The following is a 14,313-nucleotide window of genomic DNA, read 5'->3' as shown; positions in this document are numbered from 1 at the left end:
CCTTGGGTTGACGCTGCCGCAAAATGGCGGCACCCAGCCCCTCCCGCTGGGCAGGGCTACAGACCATATAAGGGAGCGATTCCCTTATATGGTCTGTAGCCCCGCCCAGCACATCCCAGGATGCACTGGGAGGGGCTGGGTGCCACCATTTTGCAGCAGCGTCAACTCAAGGAAGAGGAGGGAGGCAGGCTACCTCCCTCTTCCAACTAAGGTAGGGGGGCCAGGAGGGGGTTCTTTTTAATGGCCACTTTTTAAGAGGCCACTGGACCACCAGGGACCATTTTCTAGGGGTTTGGGTGGGGCTGGAGACCCACCGGATCTCCAGCCCTCCCTGAACCTGGGGGGATGGGATCGTCAGGGGGACTGGAGGTCCGCCGGACCTCCAGCCCCCCTCCCCGTCGCTTGCTGGGAGGGAGGGGGTTTGGCCGGCGGCCACTGGACCACCAGGGTCCATTTTCTGGGGGTTTGGGGGGGCTGGAGACCCACGAGATCTCCAGCCCTCCCTGAACCTGGGGGGGGGTCGTCGGGGGGGGGGGGGGGACTGGAGACTTACAAAGTTCCATCGGTTACTATGTAACTTTGTAAATCTAAGTGCTTTGAAAATAAGCCTCCACGTCTGCATACCACCCTCCCCTGTGAGTTTTTTTTTTCTTTCTGGTTATTGGTAACAGCAGTTAGTGTATCTGGGTTTGGTTTGAACAAATTCCTGGAGGAAAAGTCCATAGACTACTATTGAGACATACATGGGAAGCAACTGCTTGCCTTGGAATTAGTAATATGGAATGTTGCTACTATTTGGGGCTCCAGAATGTTGTTACTCTTTGAGATTCTGCATGGAATCTTGCTATTCATTATGATTCCTGTATCTTCTTACTCTTTGGGGTTCTGGAATGTTGCCACAATTTGGGTTTTTGCCAGGTACTTGTGACCTGGCTTGGCCACTGTTTGGAAAACAGGATATTGGGTTAGATGGACCATTGGTCTGACCCAGTATGGCTACTATTATGTTCTTATGACTTGCTCCTTGGGAAACATTCTTCAATCAATGCTGCATTATAACAAATTTCAATCACACATGCAAACATGAAGAAATTATCCTGTCCTCAAGAGCTTCATATCCATTTTTCAGATCTTCCTCTCTGCCAGTTTCCATTCCCTGTAAACTTCTCAAGAAAGACACCCTGAAGGTAACAGTTAATATTAAGAGAAGAGACCGGATTGTTAATGACTTTATTTACTAATCTTTATTTTTATAGTTTTGCCAGTAATCTGTTGACATCAAATGTGGGCCTCAACTCCTATGGAATTACACTAGTCTTGTCCTATCAGTAACCACTTGTGACCAGAACTTGCAGAGAAGGGAAGGAAAGCATGCTAGGTAGTATCTCCAAAGACCTACCCTGGCTAACACCAAATCTTCACTTTACAACCTTATCCATAATAATAAAAACTTTATTAATAATCAGGGCTTTTTTTGAGGGAGTGCTTGGGGGTACTGAGTACCGGCACCTTTTCCATTATCTGCTAAAATTGACCCCAAGCTTTAGTGAAAGAGCTCAGGCTCTACACACCAATTCTGCCTTGTCATAGATTCTGTGACTGGTTATGGGGGGGGGGGGGGGCCCCACCCGGGCCCCACCCCTGAAGGGTGGCCTAGCATTTGAGTACCGGCACCTTTTTTGCTAGAAAAAATAACCCGCTATATCTTTAAAAGTCTAAGCAGAGAACAAATCACATACAAATTATATAAAAAAACCCAATAAACGTTATTTCTTTACACAACAAACTATACAAAAAAAACTCTACCATTCAAACGTACAGCAGATTAAAATTTACATAGTATTAAAATAATTTATACATCAGAGGAACCAAGAACCTGAAGAAATAAATGACTTTTCAATGCTTTTTTAAACTGGTCCATATTTTGTATTGAACGAACTTCAGTAGGCAAAGCATTCCATCATTTTGAATCTTTGATGTAAAAAATAGATGAACTGCATTCGTCTAAATAGACCTGATGAAGGCACCTCAAGTAGCTGTTTCCGAGATGATCATATCCAGCATGAAGTACCTCAAATGCAGGTTGTAGATCTATTCAGCCAGGGCCAGCATAAGAGACAGCAACCAGGGACCACTGGCATCAGGCGCAACTTCCGCCATCTTGTCCTCTGCTGGTTAGAGTGTTTGCAATCTCTTTGAGCTGATTTGGACGCCATCACCTCCCTCAACCAACGTCTCCAGAAATTTGTCCATGTAATAAAAGTCGCAATAAAAAGCCTTAAAAGCAATGAGGGTACCAAATTGCCACTCGTTGGGGTCAGACGGAGTCGGGAGTCCCGGAGCTGGCTAGACCTGCGTCCTGCGTCATGTGGTCCGGGCCCAGCTGATTTTTGGAAAGGATATAGATAGGCTCTCCCGATAACTAGTTAAAGACCCCATTTCATGTTAGGATGATATATACAGAAGAATCCTCCTGCAGAGACGCATTGCACATTGTAACAGAGGGGTGACAGCTTCATTGGTTCCTCCATGGCTGCAACCCACTGTTATCATTGTTTGGAGTGGAGGAGTAGCCTAGTGGTTAGTGCAGTGGACCTTGATCAAATGGCAACTGAGTTCAATTCCCACTGCAGCTCCTTGTGACTCTCACTTAACCCTCCATTGCCCCTGGTACAAAATAAGTACCTGAATATATGTAAACCGCTTTGAATGTAGTTGCAAAAACCTCAGAAAGGTGGTATATCAAGTCCCATTTCCCTATTTGAGATTCTACATGGAATGTTGCTATTCCACTAGCAACATTCCATGTAGAAGCCTTCCCTTGCAGATCACCGCGCAGGCTTCTGTTTCTGTGAGTCTGACATCAGACTCACAGAAGCAGAAGCCTGCGCGGCCGCGTTGCTGATCTGCAAGGGAAGGCTTCTACATGGAATGTTGCCAGTGGAGGAGTAGCCTAGTGGTTAGTACAGCAGAGTCTGATTCGGGGGAACTGGGTTCAATTCCCACTGCAGCTCCCTGTGATTCCGGGCAAGTCACTTCACCCTCCATTGCCCCAGGTACAAATGAATACCTGTATATACTATGTAAACCACTTTGAATGTAGTTGCAAAAACCACCGAAAGGTCCCCTTTCTCCCTTTTACCACACTTCGGAATAACATACTACTGAAGTACCCTGTTATTAAGAATTTAAAGTGCAAACCTCAGATCAACTCCAGGTTCTCCTTTCGCGCCACTGCTGAGTGGAATTCTCTACCAGTTATAGTCTGTTCAGAATCAATCCACATGCGGCTGCGTACGAAAGTGAAGACCCTATTATTTGACAAATTTTAACCGCTGCCTGTCTCTCCTGTCAATTTGAAGTTGAACTGCCTGCGGTCGTGTAGAAACTGAAGTCACTACGATGACCTTATCCTAAATTCATCTTCTGCTCTTCTTTCTTCTGCTCTGTAGAGACTCTTTTCCCCGTAAACCACCTCCAACCTCTAGTTGGGATTTGTACAAACTGTAGATTACATTAGATTACATCACACTTCAGACTTCTGAACCCGAATCAAAGGCTGTTCACTTGAGGTGCTGCTCCAAGTTGAATTCACATTCTTATCACTCAATGGCAATATCAGATCCTCTTGCTCACGACTCTCTGTCAGCTCCACTTTGAGATTCGGCACCAACTCCCTACGCTTTCGATTATACATCTTCTTCCTTCCTGTGATACAGAAAGACATTAAACCGATGCAATATGAAAAAATACACCTGCATTATTTTCAAGTAAACTGGCATAAGAGAAACTAGCATGCAGGATAATTCCAGAACTCAAATGCATAATCTTTAAAAAGTCACTTAAGAAGGGAGGGGACAAGTGTCACACACGCGCACACGGGAACTGGCAATGCGGAGCGAGAACATAGCGATTGTCAATTGGATGTAGCCATAGTCGGTTCAAAACTCTGCTGCCCGTCTCGTCTTCCGCCAGGGTCGCTTTACTCATACTACCCCTCTCCTCAAGACCCTTCACTGGCTCCCTATCCGTTTTCGCATCCTGTTCAAACTTCTTCTACTAACCTATAAATGTACTCACTCTGCTGCTCCCCAGTATCTCTCCACACTCGTCCTTCCCTACACCCCTTCCCGTGCACTCCGCTCCATGGATAAATCCTTCTTATCTGTTCCCTTCTCCACTACTGCCAACTCCAGACTTCGCGCCTTCTGTCTCGCTGCACCCTACGCCTGGAATAAACTTCCTGAGCCCCTACGTCTTGCCCCATCCTTGGCCACCTTTAAATCTAGACTGAAAGCCCACCTCTTTAACATTGCTTTTGACTCGTAACCACTCGCCTCCACCTACCCTCCTCTCTTCCTTCCCGTTCACATTAATTGATTTGATTTGCTTACTTTATTTATTTATTTTTTGTCTATTAGATTGTAAGCTCTTTGAGCAGGGACTGTCTTTCTTCTATGTTTGTGCAGCGCTGCGTATGCCTTGTAGCGCTATAGAAATGCTAAATAGTAGTAGTAGTAGTAGTAGTCTCTTGTAACCAGAGCTAATATTGTGATGTCATAATGCCTCAGGCCACCAATAAGAGCCAACCTCATCAGTGATGTCACAATGGCTTGATTGTCCTATACTTGTCTCACTTTTATTACATAGCTCTTTGAGCAGGGACTGTCTTTCTTCTATGTTTGTTCAGCGCTGCGTACGCCTTGTAGCGCTATAGAAATGCTAAATAGTAGTAGTAGTAGTAGTAGTGTTGGACCTAAGGTGAAGGGCTACAAGAACCAGAGCCCTTCGCGGTACACGACACTGAAAGGTATGAAGCTGAGTGCCACAGGAAGACGGGAGAGCAGTGGAGGGTGCCCTGCTGGACATTACGCAATACCTTATTATAATCCAACTACTGACATATACACGCAACATTAAACACATAATGTGGCGAGAATACAGTAATGCTTGTGACATGGGGGTTGGGTGGTGGGGAGAAAATGTAAAATTGTACGATGACATTTTCTAGATGATGGCAAGTTGAGAACGTGTTGTGTTTGGTGAATTTGTACAAGTTTGTTACCGTCAATAAAAAAACGACTTAAACATAAAAAGTCCATAACATAATTCTCCGCCACTCCCACCTCCCAACATGCACATGTTATGCCAGTGGTCAGGACTGGGATTTGCAAACACACACTGCTTAGTCTGGGGTTGGTAGTGAAAAGGTTACTGCCCTACAAATGAAACTTACCAATGATCAGCCCAGCTACAAAGAGGAAAGCCACCACAGGAATCAGAATAAAGGCCACCAGTTGTATCACTGTGTCTCGGATCTTTACAGGATCTGAAGAGAAACAGCAATCCACACAGCACATAAACCAGTGAGACTATCACCTGCATTGCCAAAGAAAGCCTCATGGATGAGGAGAGGAGGAATGTCCAGCCAGTGCTTAAAAGGGTGGACAAGCTTTTGAAAGAGTCACAATTTCCCCTACAGCAAAGGCTAAGCAATTCAAGATGAGCTGATCTGCTCCAGAGTCACCTGATGGGACTGATTCTGTCCTGGGTTTGCCCCACTGCATGAAGGGACTTGTAGTTCTCATGGCTTGGCTGCACCACCCAAGAAAAACAAGACTATGAATCTCTGCCTGGTGTGATGTAAATTCAGGACTAAGGGAAGCCTCCTCGGAGAGGTTATAATCTTGCTTTTTCTGCGTGCAATCAGCACTATGAGGAGCAGGTAGATTGCACAGGCTGTTGCAGTCCTGGTTCGGTTAACCAAAAATCTCTAAATACTGTGGAGCAAAACCAGGACTGAAGCAGCCTCTTCAGTTGACCTAGGGTGAGGTGGTAATCTTGGGAACAAAATGCGCCAGGAAAGACGGACATATCACAGAATCAAAATTGGCAGCATGCCCAGGTGGTGGAGGTGGGGAGGGGTCCTGCAACTCTTCACGCCCTACTCAGTCTCTTTATAGAAGTAAAGGCAGCATTGCTTAAAAAATCCATGAGTAGGTGTTGAGCTGGACTCGTTAAAAGAGCCTTACCAATGACGTCCAACAGTATCTCCGCAACCTTCCTCTGGCCAGCCAGGTGACAACTGTATGTTCCGGCGTTGGTGGCCGTCAGTCCCCTCAAGTTTAGAGTCCCATTCTCACTCAGCGAGATCCTGTCAGAGCCGGCGGCGTCCCTCGCGGGACGTGCAGAGCTCACAAGCTCAGCCTCCAGGGCTATCCCACTCTCTAAGAACCTCCAGGAGGTTTGCAGACTGGGTGAGCTGCCGCCACACCCAGGCCTAGAAAAGCAGGGCAGATGGACGGACGCTCCTAAAGTGGCAGTCATGGAGATGCCAAGACCCAGGCCAACGGGATCTATGTAGGATCAGATGAAGCACAAGGACGGAAAAATAAAAATGAGACAGAGTAAAATAATGTTACATACAGAGAGCAGCCTAGACGCTCAAACCCTACCCCATACCTCACAACCCAAGGAGTTCTAGAATTGAACACAAGGAGAGGTAGCGTGGATATTATGTTTGCATTTCTGTTGGCTACCTTAAGGGAAAAGGAGGTTAGGCTGGAGAGTACAGAGGAATGGGTTGGGGAAGGGGGGGATAATAACATTAAAATATTGATGACGATAACGAATGTTATACCACTGTATTTCTGGTGTATTCTATGATATGCTGCATGTTGGAGTTAAAGGTTGTATTGAAATTGTTGAAACATCAATAAAAAAACTGTTGAAAGTTAAAAAAAAAAGCCACTAATCTAAAAATATCGGATCCTGCTACTGAAGTCCCCGAAGGGGAACAAAGATTTAACAGTGTGATTCCACTTTGGAATCAGACTTTTTACTTGTGTGCAATGATGGGAGTACCAAGACACCCTAAACAGGGAAAGCAGTGGCGTAGCCACAGGTGGGCCTGGGTGGGCCGGGGCCCACCCACTTAGGGTTCAGGCCCACCCAACAGTAGCACGTTTAGTGGTAGCTGGTAGGGATTCCAAGCTCTGCCAGTTGACGACTTCTCCCTGATGGTAACGAAAACGCTACTCTCCATGATACCGGCACCTGCGCATGCTCAGTTTTCAGCGCACGCCTGCTGCAGACTACCAAGGTGGAGAGAAGCATTTTCCCACCAGTTGAGATATTTTTTTGGCGTGGGGGTGGGGGGAGAACATTTGGTGCCCACCCACTTCTTGCCTAGGCCCACCCAAAATCTGCTGTCTGGCTACACCCTTGACCTGCAGTGTAGTGTCAACAGAGCTCTTTATTGGAAAAAAAAATCATCAAGAAACCAAACACGGCCACGTTTCGGCACACTGTTTGCATCAGAGATATAAACCGATCCTTTGATGTCGCCTCAGCTCTGTTTCACTGAAGGAAAAACTGATTCTCTGAGCCACACTCAGCTGTGCACTGCACCTTCGTAAGCAAAGGAGATATCACAGGTCAATAGTTTCTCAATGGTCAATATGATATCTCCTCTACTTATGAAGATACAGTGCATCAGCTGAGTGTGGTCTGGAGAATCAGTTTTTCCTTCAATGAAACGGAGTTGAGGCAACATCAAAGGATTTGCTTATACCCCCTGATGCAGGCGGTGTGCCGAAACGTGGCTGCGTCAAATCTCTTGATGATTATTTTTCCAATGAAGTGCTCCGTTGATGCCTTACTGCTTTCCTGGTTCTGGTTCCGAGTGCCTTCATGCTTCCACCATTGCCCTTCGGTGGATAATTAGCCTTTTCATCATTGTCTTTACCTGTGTGTACATCAAGCTGTATCTCTGCGCAGATCTTCCTGGAATAAGGGGTCAGCGTGAAGATTTCGCAGGTGTAGGCTCCACGGTCGATGCCGGTGATGTTGGAGAGAGTGACAGTGATGTCTCTGCTCTGGGGCCAGCCGTCTCGCACTGCGGTCCGGTTTCTGAACCTGCCGCTCTGATGAAGGTTAGTGAAGTTCCTCGTGTCTTCGTGGTGGACAACTAGAGTGGCCCCTGGCCTCCTCGTCTGCCAGACCAGCTCAAAGTTAGTGAAAGGCAGCCCTTCCCAAGAGAAGCTGCAAGGGAGGGAGATGGTGTCCCCACAGGTTCCCGTCAAGAACTCTGTCCTCTTTGTGCAGAATAACTCTCCTGTGGACCAGATGCACCATTTGATGAGAATTCATGCATCATTCTCAAGGGCAATCATAACCAACTGTGGAAGGCAGCGAATGTGGAGAGAAAGTAGACGTGGTAACAGCTTTGGAATCCTGCTTCTGCCACTCACATGCTACGTGACCTTGAGCAAGTCATTATCTCCCTTAGACATGGATATCCACTTAGATTGTGGTAGGGAGGTATTGTATCTGAATACTTACCACTACTGTACAGTGACGACCATATCTAGTAGTGATAGAATAATGATACCTATGATTAGATTACCAGAGGAAGCGCAAATAATTTCAACCAGTGGCGTAGCCACAGGTGGGCCTGGGTGGGCCAGGGCCCACCCAACAGTAGCACACGTTTAGCGGTAGCTGGTGGGGGATCCCAAGCTCTGCCAGCTGAAGACTTCCCCCTGACGGTAATGAAAATGTTACTCTCCACCATACCGGCACCTGCGCACGCTCAGTTTTCAGCGCCTGCCTGCCGCAGACTGCCAAGGTGGACAGAAGCGTTTTCCCGCCAGCTGAGATATTTTTCGGGTGGTGGCGGGGGAGGGGGAGAACACTTGGTGCCCACCCACTTCTTACCTAGGCCCATCCAAAATCTGTTGTCTGGCTACGCCCCTGATTTCAACTCAAGGTCCACAGCCCTTTTTTTTTTTTAAGCAATGTTTTTATGTCAAATGTATAGAACAGGGGTTCTCAAACCTGTCCTGGGGTTTCATAGGCCAGTCGGGTTTTCTGGATATCCCTAATGGATATGCATCGTTATCCTCTAGGTATAAGTTCAATTAATAGTTGTATTCTCTATAGTATACAAATTCTCTAACAACTATTACGCCATACTTCATCAACCTTTATTAAATCGTTTATTATCTTTCTGTTTTGACTATAACAGGGCTTTTTTTGAGGGGGTACTCGGGGGTACTGAGTACCGGCACCTTTTCCATTGTCTGCTAAAATTGACCCATGGTTCCCCAAGTTTTAATGAAAGAGCTCAGGCTCTACACACCAATTCTGCCTTGTCACAGATTTTATGACTGGTTGCAGGGGACCTGCCTATTGTGGGACGGGTCCCTCAGTGATCACCCCACCCCTGAAGGGTGGCCTGGCATTTGAGTACTGGCACCTTTTTCGCTAGAAAAACCGCTCTGGACTATAATCACATTCAAACTGCTGCTCATATTGTTTAAAACCTTAAACACTAATCATCTTAATCCAATCACACAACCATGCATTCCTACAAATTCTTCTATTACATTACAATTATATTAAAAAAAATTCTTGCTTAATTCTTAGTGAGGAAATCAGTCCATGTTGCTCAAAGTCTCTTACGGTGGCTGAATATCATAGTTCCACATTTCCAAAAGTCTATGGATTGAACTCAATCTACATGCAATCTTCTACTCAGCTTTCTATGAGTTCAAAATTCATACAGTTGTTCTTATTCAAACCCTTGCACTCGTGTGTTCAACCTCTTGAGAACTTCTTCGCGATCCATAAAGAGAAACATGCAACAGTCCTTCAGACTTTATTGCTAAATGAATATGCATGAGAAGATTTGAATGCCTGTCACCTCTATTATGTATCCTTGGCATAGAGCAGACATCAAAAAGATTCCCCATGGTCACAGGGGGAGTGCACTTAAGAAACCCTCTCATCTCTGGGGGTGGGGGGGGGGGAGAGGAGATGCTGAGCTGCTATGTTGCTGCTGGGTGGCGCCCTTGCCAAGACGGTGCCCGGGGAGCCCCGTCCCTGCTTTCCCCTTTACTAGGTCACTGGCAGAAACAGAAACATTATAAGAGCAATTCATTTATACCTTGCACAGCTGATGTGCAGAGAAAAAGCATCAGTCCCAGCATTGCACGTTTCCTTTCTGACACAAGGTTCTTGCAAATCTTCAGTCTCCTGTGGGATGTTAAGAAGGCAACAGTGTGATTGTCCCATCACCAGGGCTTTTTTTGAGGGGGTACTTGAGGGAGTACCGGCACCTTTTCCATTGTCTGCTAAAATTGACCCATGATCCCCAAGTTCTGCCTTGTCATATATTCTGTGACTGGTTGCAGGGGGCCTGGTCCCTCAGTGATCACAGAAACAAAAGGGGTTCGCAGTTTCCACAAAAATTCAACAAAAGAAGGAGGTGGAAAACACAACTTCAAGAGATGAATCCGAGACTCAGGGTAAGATGCTCCAGGAAAACTTTATTAGGACCCTACACGGTCCGTGTTTCGGCTTTTAAAAAAGCCTTCATCAGGGGTCGATCAGTGGATGCACAAAGTGTATACTGATTGACAATGGAGCACATAAAATGTCGTCTCTGAGTAAAATAAAGTGTACTGCCTCGTGCCTGGCCATTGTCAATCAGTATACACTTTGTGCATCCACTGATCGACCCCTGATGAAGGCTTTTTTAAAAGCCGAAACACGGACCGTGTAGGGTCCTAATAAAGTTTTCCTGGAGCATCTCACCCTGAGTCTCGGATTGATCTCTTGAAGTTGTGTTTTCCACCTCAGTGATCACCCCACCCCTGAAGGGTAGCCTGGCATTTGAGTACCGACACCTTTTTCGCTAGAAAAAGTGCACTGCCCATAACCAACAGAATCAAACAGCTTACAGAACCGGGCCAGGCGTTGGACTTTTAGATCATTTGCATTCCGTTTTCGTTAGCTGCTACCGTGACAGGGAAATGGCTCGGAGAACCCTTTCGTTTGTGTCTTGTTTTACTGCTTGCTCGCTAGACTGGCTAGAACTGGTTTAAAAACCACATTGCTGGCTCGTTAACTTTTTAGTGCATCTGGCTCTCAGTCAGTAGCTGTTTAATAAAGGAATTTTGTTTCACTTCCCCCTTTGGACTTTTTTTTAATCGCGCATCACAAGAACACAAACGGCCGGCAACGAAAAGGCCAGTACTCTTACCTTAAAAACAACATAGAGAGTCTTAGCTTCACGTCTACTATGTATCAGTGGCATAGCCACAGATGGGCCAGAGCCCACCCAACAGTAGCACACGTTTAGTGGTAGCTGTGGGATCCCAAGCTCGGCCAACAGAAGACTTCCTCCAGATGGTAACGAAAACGCTACTCTCCATGATACCAGCACCTGCATATGTTCAGGTCTTATTTTATTTTTGTTACATTTGTACCCTGCGCTTTCCCACTCATGGCAGGCTCAATGCGGCTTACATGGGGCAATGGAGGGTTAAGTGACTTGCCCAGAGTCACAAGGAGCTGCCTGTGCCTGAAGTGGGAATTGAACTCAGTTCCCCAGGACCAAAGTCCACCACCCTAACCACTAGGTCACTCCTCCACTGTTGCTACTATTTGAGATTCTACATGGAATGTTGCTATTCCACTAGCCAGATCACCAATGTGGCCGCGCAGGCTTCTGCTTCTGTGAGTCTGACGTCCTGCACGTACGTGCAGGACGTCAGACTCACAGAAAAAGAAGCCTGCGCAGCCTTCTACATGGAATGTTGCTAGTGGAATAGCAACATTCCATGTAGAATATCCAACAGTAGCAACATTCCATGTAGAATCTCCAATAGCAGCAACATTCCATGTAGAATCTCCAATAGTATCTATTTTATTTTTGTTACATTTGTACCCCGCGCTTTCCCACTCATGGCAGGCTCAATGCGGCTTACATGGGGCAATGGAGGGTTAAGTGCCTGCTGCAGACTGCCAAGGCGGAAAGAAGCGTTTTCCCACCAGCTGAGATATTTTCTGGGTGGTGGTTGGTGCCCACCCACTCCTTCCCTAGGCCCACCCAAAATCTGTTGTCTGGCTAGACCCCTGCTATGTATAAACTGGAAAAAAAAATGCTCTTCCGAGCATGAATATTAATGCCAAGGACTGCCCAGTATTACAGGCAAATATTGCCACATAACACTACTCCTGAAACGGTCTTCTGTGTTGTTTCACTGGGGCCCTGTGCAGGCACCTCTGGGAGTGGTGTTATCTGAGCCCTTGGAGCAGTACTTCCCTCCCACTCCCCCAAAGCTCAGTATTAGCACATGCATGCTCACTCACCTGGATGTAGTGTCTGTGGCTGCTCTCTGGTCAGATACACGGCAAGACAGACAGCCTGAGGAGCCCTGGGTGGGTAGGAGGAGCGTGCAAACAGAAAGAGGAACCTGAGCCAGGGACTTTCCCCAGCTGGAATCAAATCAAGCGTCGGCAATAATTTCTATTCCTGTTAGATATTAAACAGCAACATATGTTGAACTACAATAAAAATGTGAACAGAATGTGCTTTGTCTCTCTCTATTCCAGTAAACTCACACAGCGATTGCTGTTTACCTGTTTTCTTGTGCCTGGGGATAGGTCTGTCCTTTTTTTTGTTGTTGTTTTTCATTTTCATGTTTTTTTTTTTTTAATATATATATATATTGTTTTGTATTGTAAGCCACTGTGATTGCGTTCAGTTCTGGTCACCGTATTTCAAAAAAGATGTGGAGGGGCATAATCGAACGCAAACACCTATCTCCATGGGCGTTTATCTCCGAGAACGGGTCCGTGAAGGGGCGGGCCGAACCGTATTTTCGAAAAAATGGACGTTTTTGAGCTGGGCGTTTGGTTTTTTTTTTTAGCGATAATGGAAACTAAAAACGCCCAGCTCAAAAACGTCCTAATCCGAGCCATGTGGTCGTGGGAGGGGCCAGGATTCGTAGTCCACTGGCCCCCCTGGTATGCCAGGACACCAACTGGGCACCCTAGGTCAGTGCGGTGGACTTCAGAAAAAGCTCCCACATGCATAGCTCCCTTACCACGGGTGCTGAGCTCCCAACCCCCCTCCCCCAAAACCCACTACCCACAAATGTACAACACTACCATAGCTCTTAGGGGTGAAGGGGGCACCTACATGTGGGTACAGTGGGTTTTGGAGGCCTCCCATTTACCAGCACAAGTGTTACAGGTGGGGGAGATGGGCCTGGGGCCACCTGGCTGAAGTGCACTGCGGTACCCACTGAAAGTGCTCCAGGGACCTGCATACACGCAGGCCTCTAGGACTTGTTGCTGCTGTATAACATTGGCACACCAGTTGACACCTGAAGACTAATCTCTCCGAAAACATCCTTTATTGGAATAACCGTGTTTACTCACAGTTAACTGCAGATCAGAGGTTGTGCCCCACTGGCAACGAGTCTCCCTGGTACTGAGATTAGCAGTAGGTCAGAGCTGGCAGAATGCTGTACAATGCCCTCTTTCAGCCACATTCAAGGTAAGAACTAAGTTCTCTAACGTGGCTAACACAGGAAAGGGAACTAAAACTGGCTTACAAAAATGGCCACTACCGCATGGACTACAACAGGAAACACAACAGGGCACACTCTGACCCAGTAGGCAGGGGGAAAAGCACCATGGGAGAAGAGCCTACCAACTACCAACATCGTGAGACTGTAACACAAGCTAATGAAATCACGGAGCCCAATACCCTACACCCACCACAATGCAATGCTGATGTGACCCTGTAGTGCACCCGAGAGCCACATCTGACCCAGGGAAACGCTGTGAGAGGATCGAACACATTCTGCTGTCATGGAGGTGGGTACGGCATTTGAGGCTTGCATACAGGCTAGGAAAAAAGTTTTTAAAGTGGGGTTTTTTTTGGTGGGAAGGGGTTAGTGACAACTGGGGGAGTCCGGGGACGTCATCCCCGATTCCCTCCAGTGGTCATCTGGGCAGTTGGGGCACTTTTTTGGGACTTGTTCGTGAGAAAAAAGGGTCCAAAAAAAGTGACCCAAAATCGCAGTCAAAACGCCTTTTTTTTTTTCTCAATTATCAGCTAAAGACGCCCATCTCTCCTCAGCTGATAACCACGCCCGTCCCGCCTCCACCACGCCTCCGACACGCCCCCATCAACTTTATTCGTTTCCGCGACGGAGTGCAGCTAGAAACGCCCAAAATCTGCTTCCGATTATACCGATTTGGGCGCCTTTGCAAGAAAAACGCCCATCTCCCGATTTGGGTCGAAATATAGGCGTCTTTCTTTTTCGATTATAAGCTGGATAGTGGAATTAGAAAAGGTTCAAAGAAGAGCGACCAAAATGATAAAGGGGATGGAACTCCTCTCATACCAGGAAAGGCTAAAGAGGTTAGGTCTCTTCAGCTTGGAAAAGAGATGGATGAGGAGAGATATGATTTAGGTCTACAAAATCCTGAGTGATGTAGAACGAGTAAAAG

The 14,313-nt window shown here is 46.7% G+C and overlaps 1 protein-coding gene across 1 annotated transcript; it reads right to left on the bottom strand.

Annotated features, from left to right (window-relative positions):
• Positions 1 to 3,085: 3,085 nt before the first annotated feature.
• Positions 3,086 to 12,233, bottom strand: LOC115457827. Its single transcript, XM_030187464.1, has 6 exons — positions 12,160 to 12,233; positions 9,950 to 10,038; positions 7,748 to 8,116; positions 6,033 to 6,356; positions 5,237 to 5,329; positions 3,086 to 3,708 (listed from the first exon to the last, which is right to left on the bottom strand). The coding sequence occupies exons 2-6, from the start codon at positions 9,990 to 9,992 to the stop codon at positions 3,527 to 3,529; spliced, it is 1,011 nt and encodes a 336-aa protein (XP_030043324.1). The 5' UTR covers positions 9,993 to 10,038; positions 12,160 to 12,233; the 3' UTR covers positions 3,086 to 3,526.
• Positions 12,234 to 14,313: the final 2,080 nt, after the last annotated feature.

This window comes from Microcaecilia unicolor, chromosome 14 (genome assembly GCF_901765095.1).
Source record: "Microcaecilia unicolor chromosome 14, aMicUni1.1, whole genome shotgun sequence".
Classification (NCBI taxonomy): domain Eukaryota; kingdom Metazoa; phylum Chordata; class Amphibia; order Gymnophiona; family Siphonopidae; genus Microcaecilia; species Microcaecilia unicolor.
Note: the sequence above shows the minus strand (reverse complement) of the source record. Positions and strands in the feature narration are given on the sequence as shown.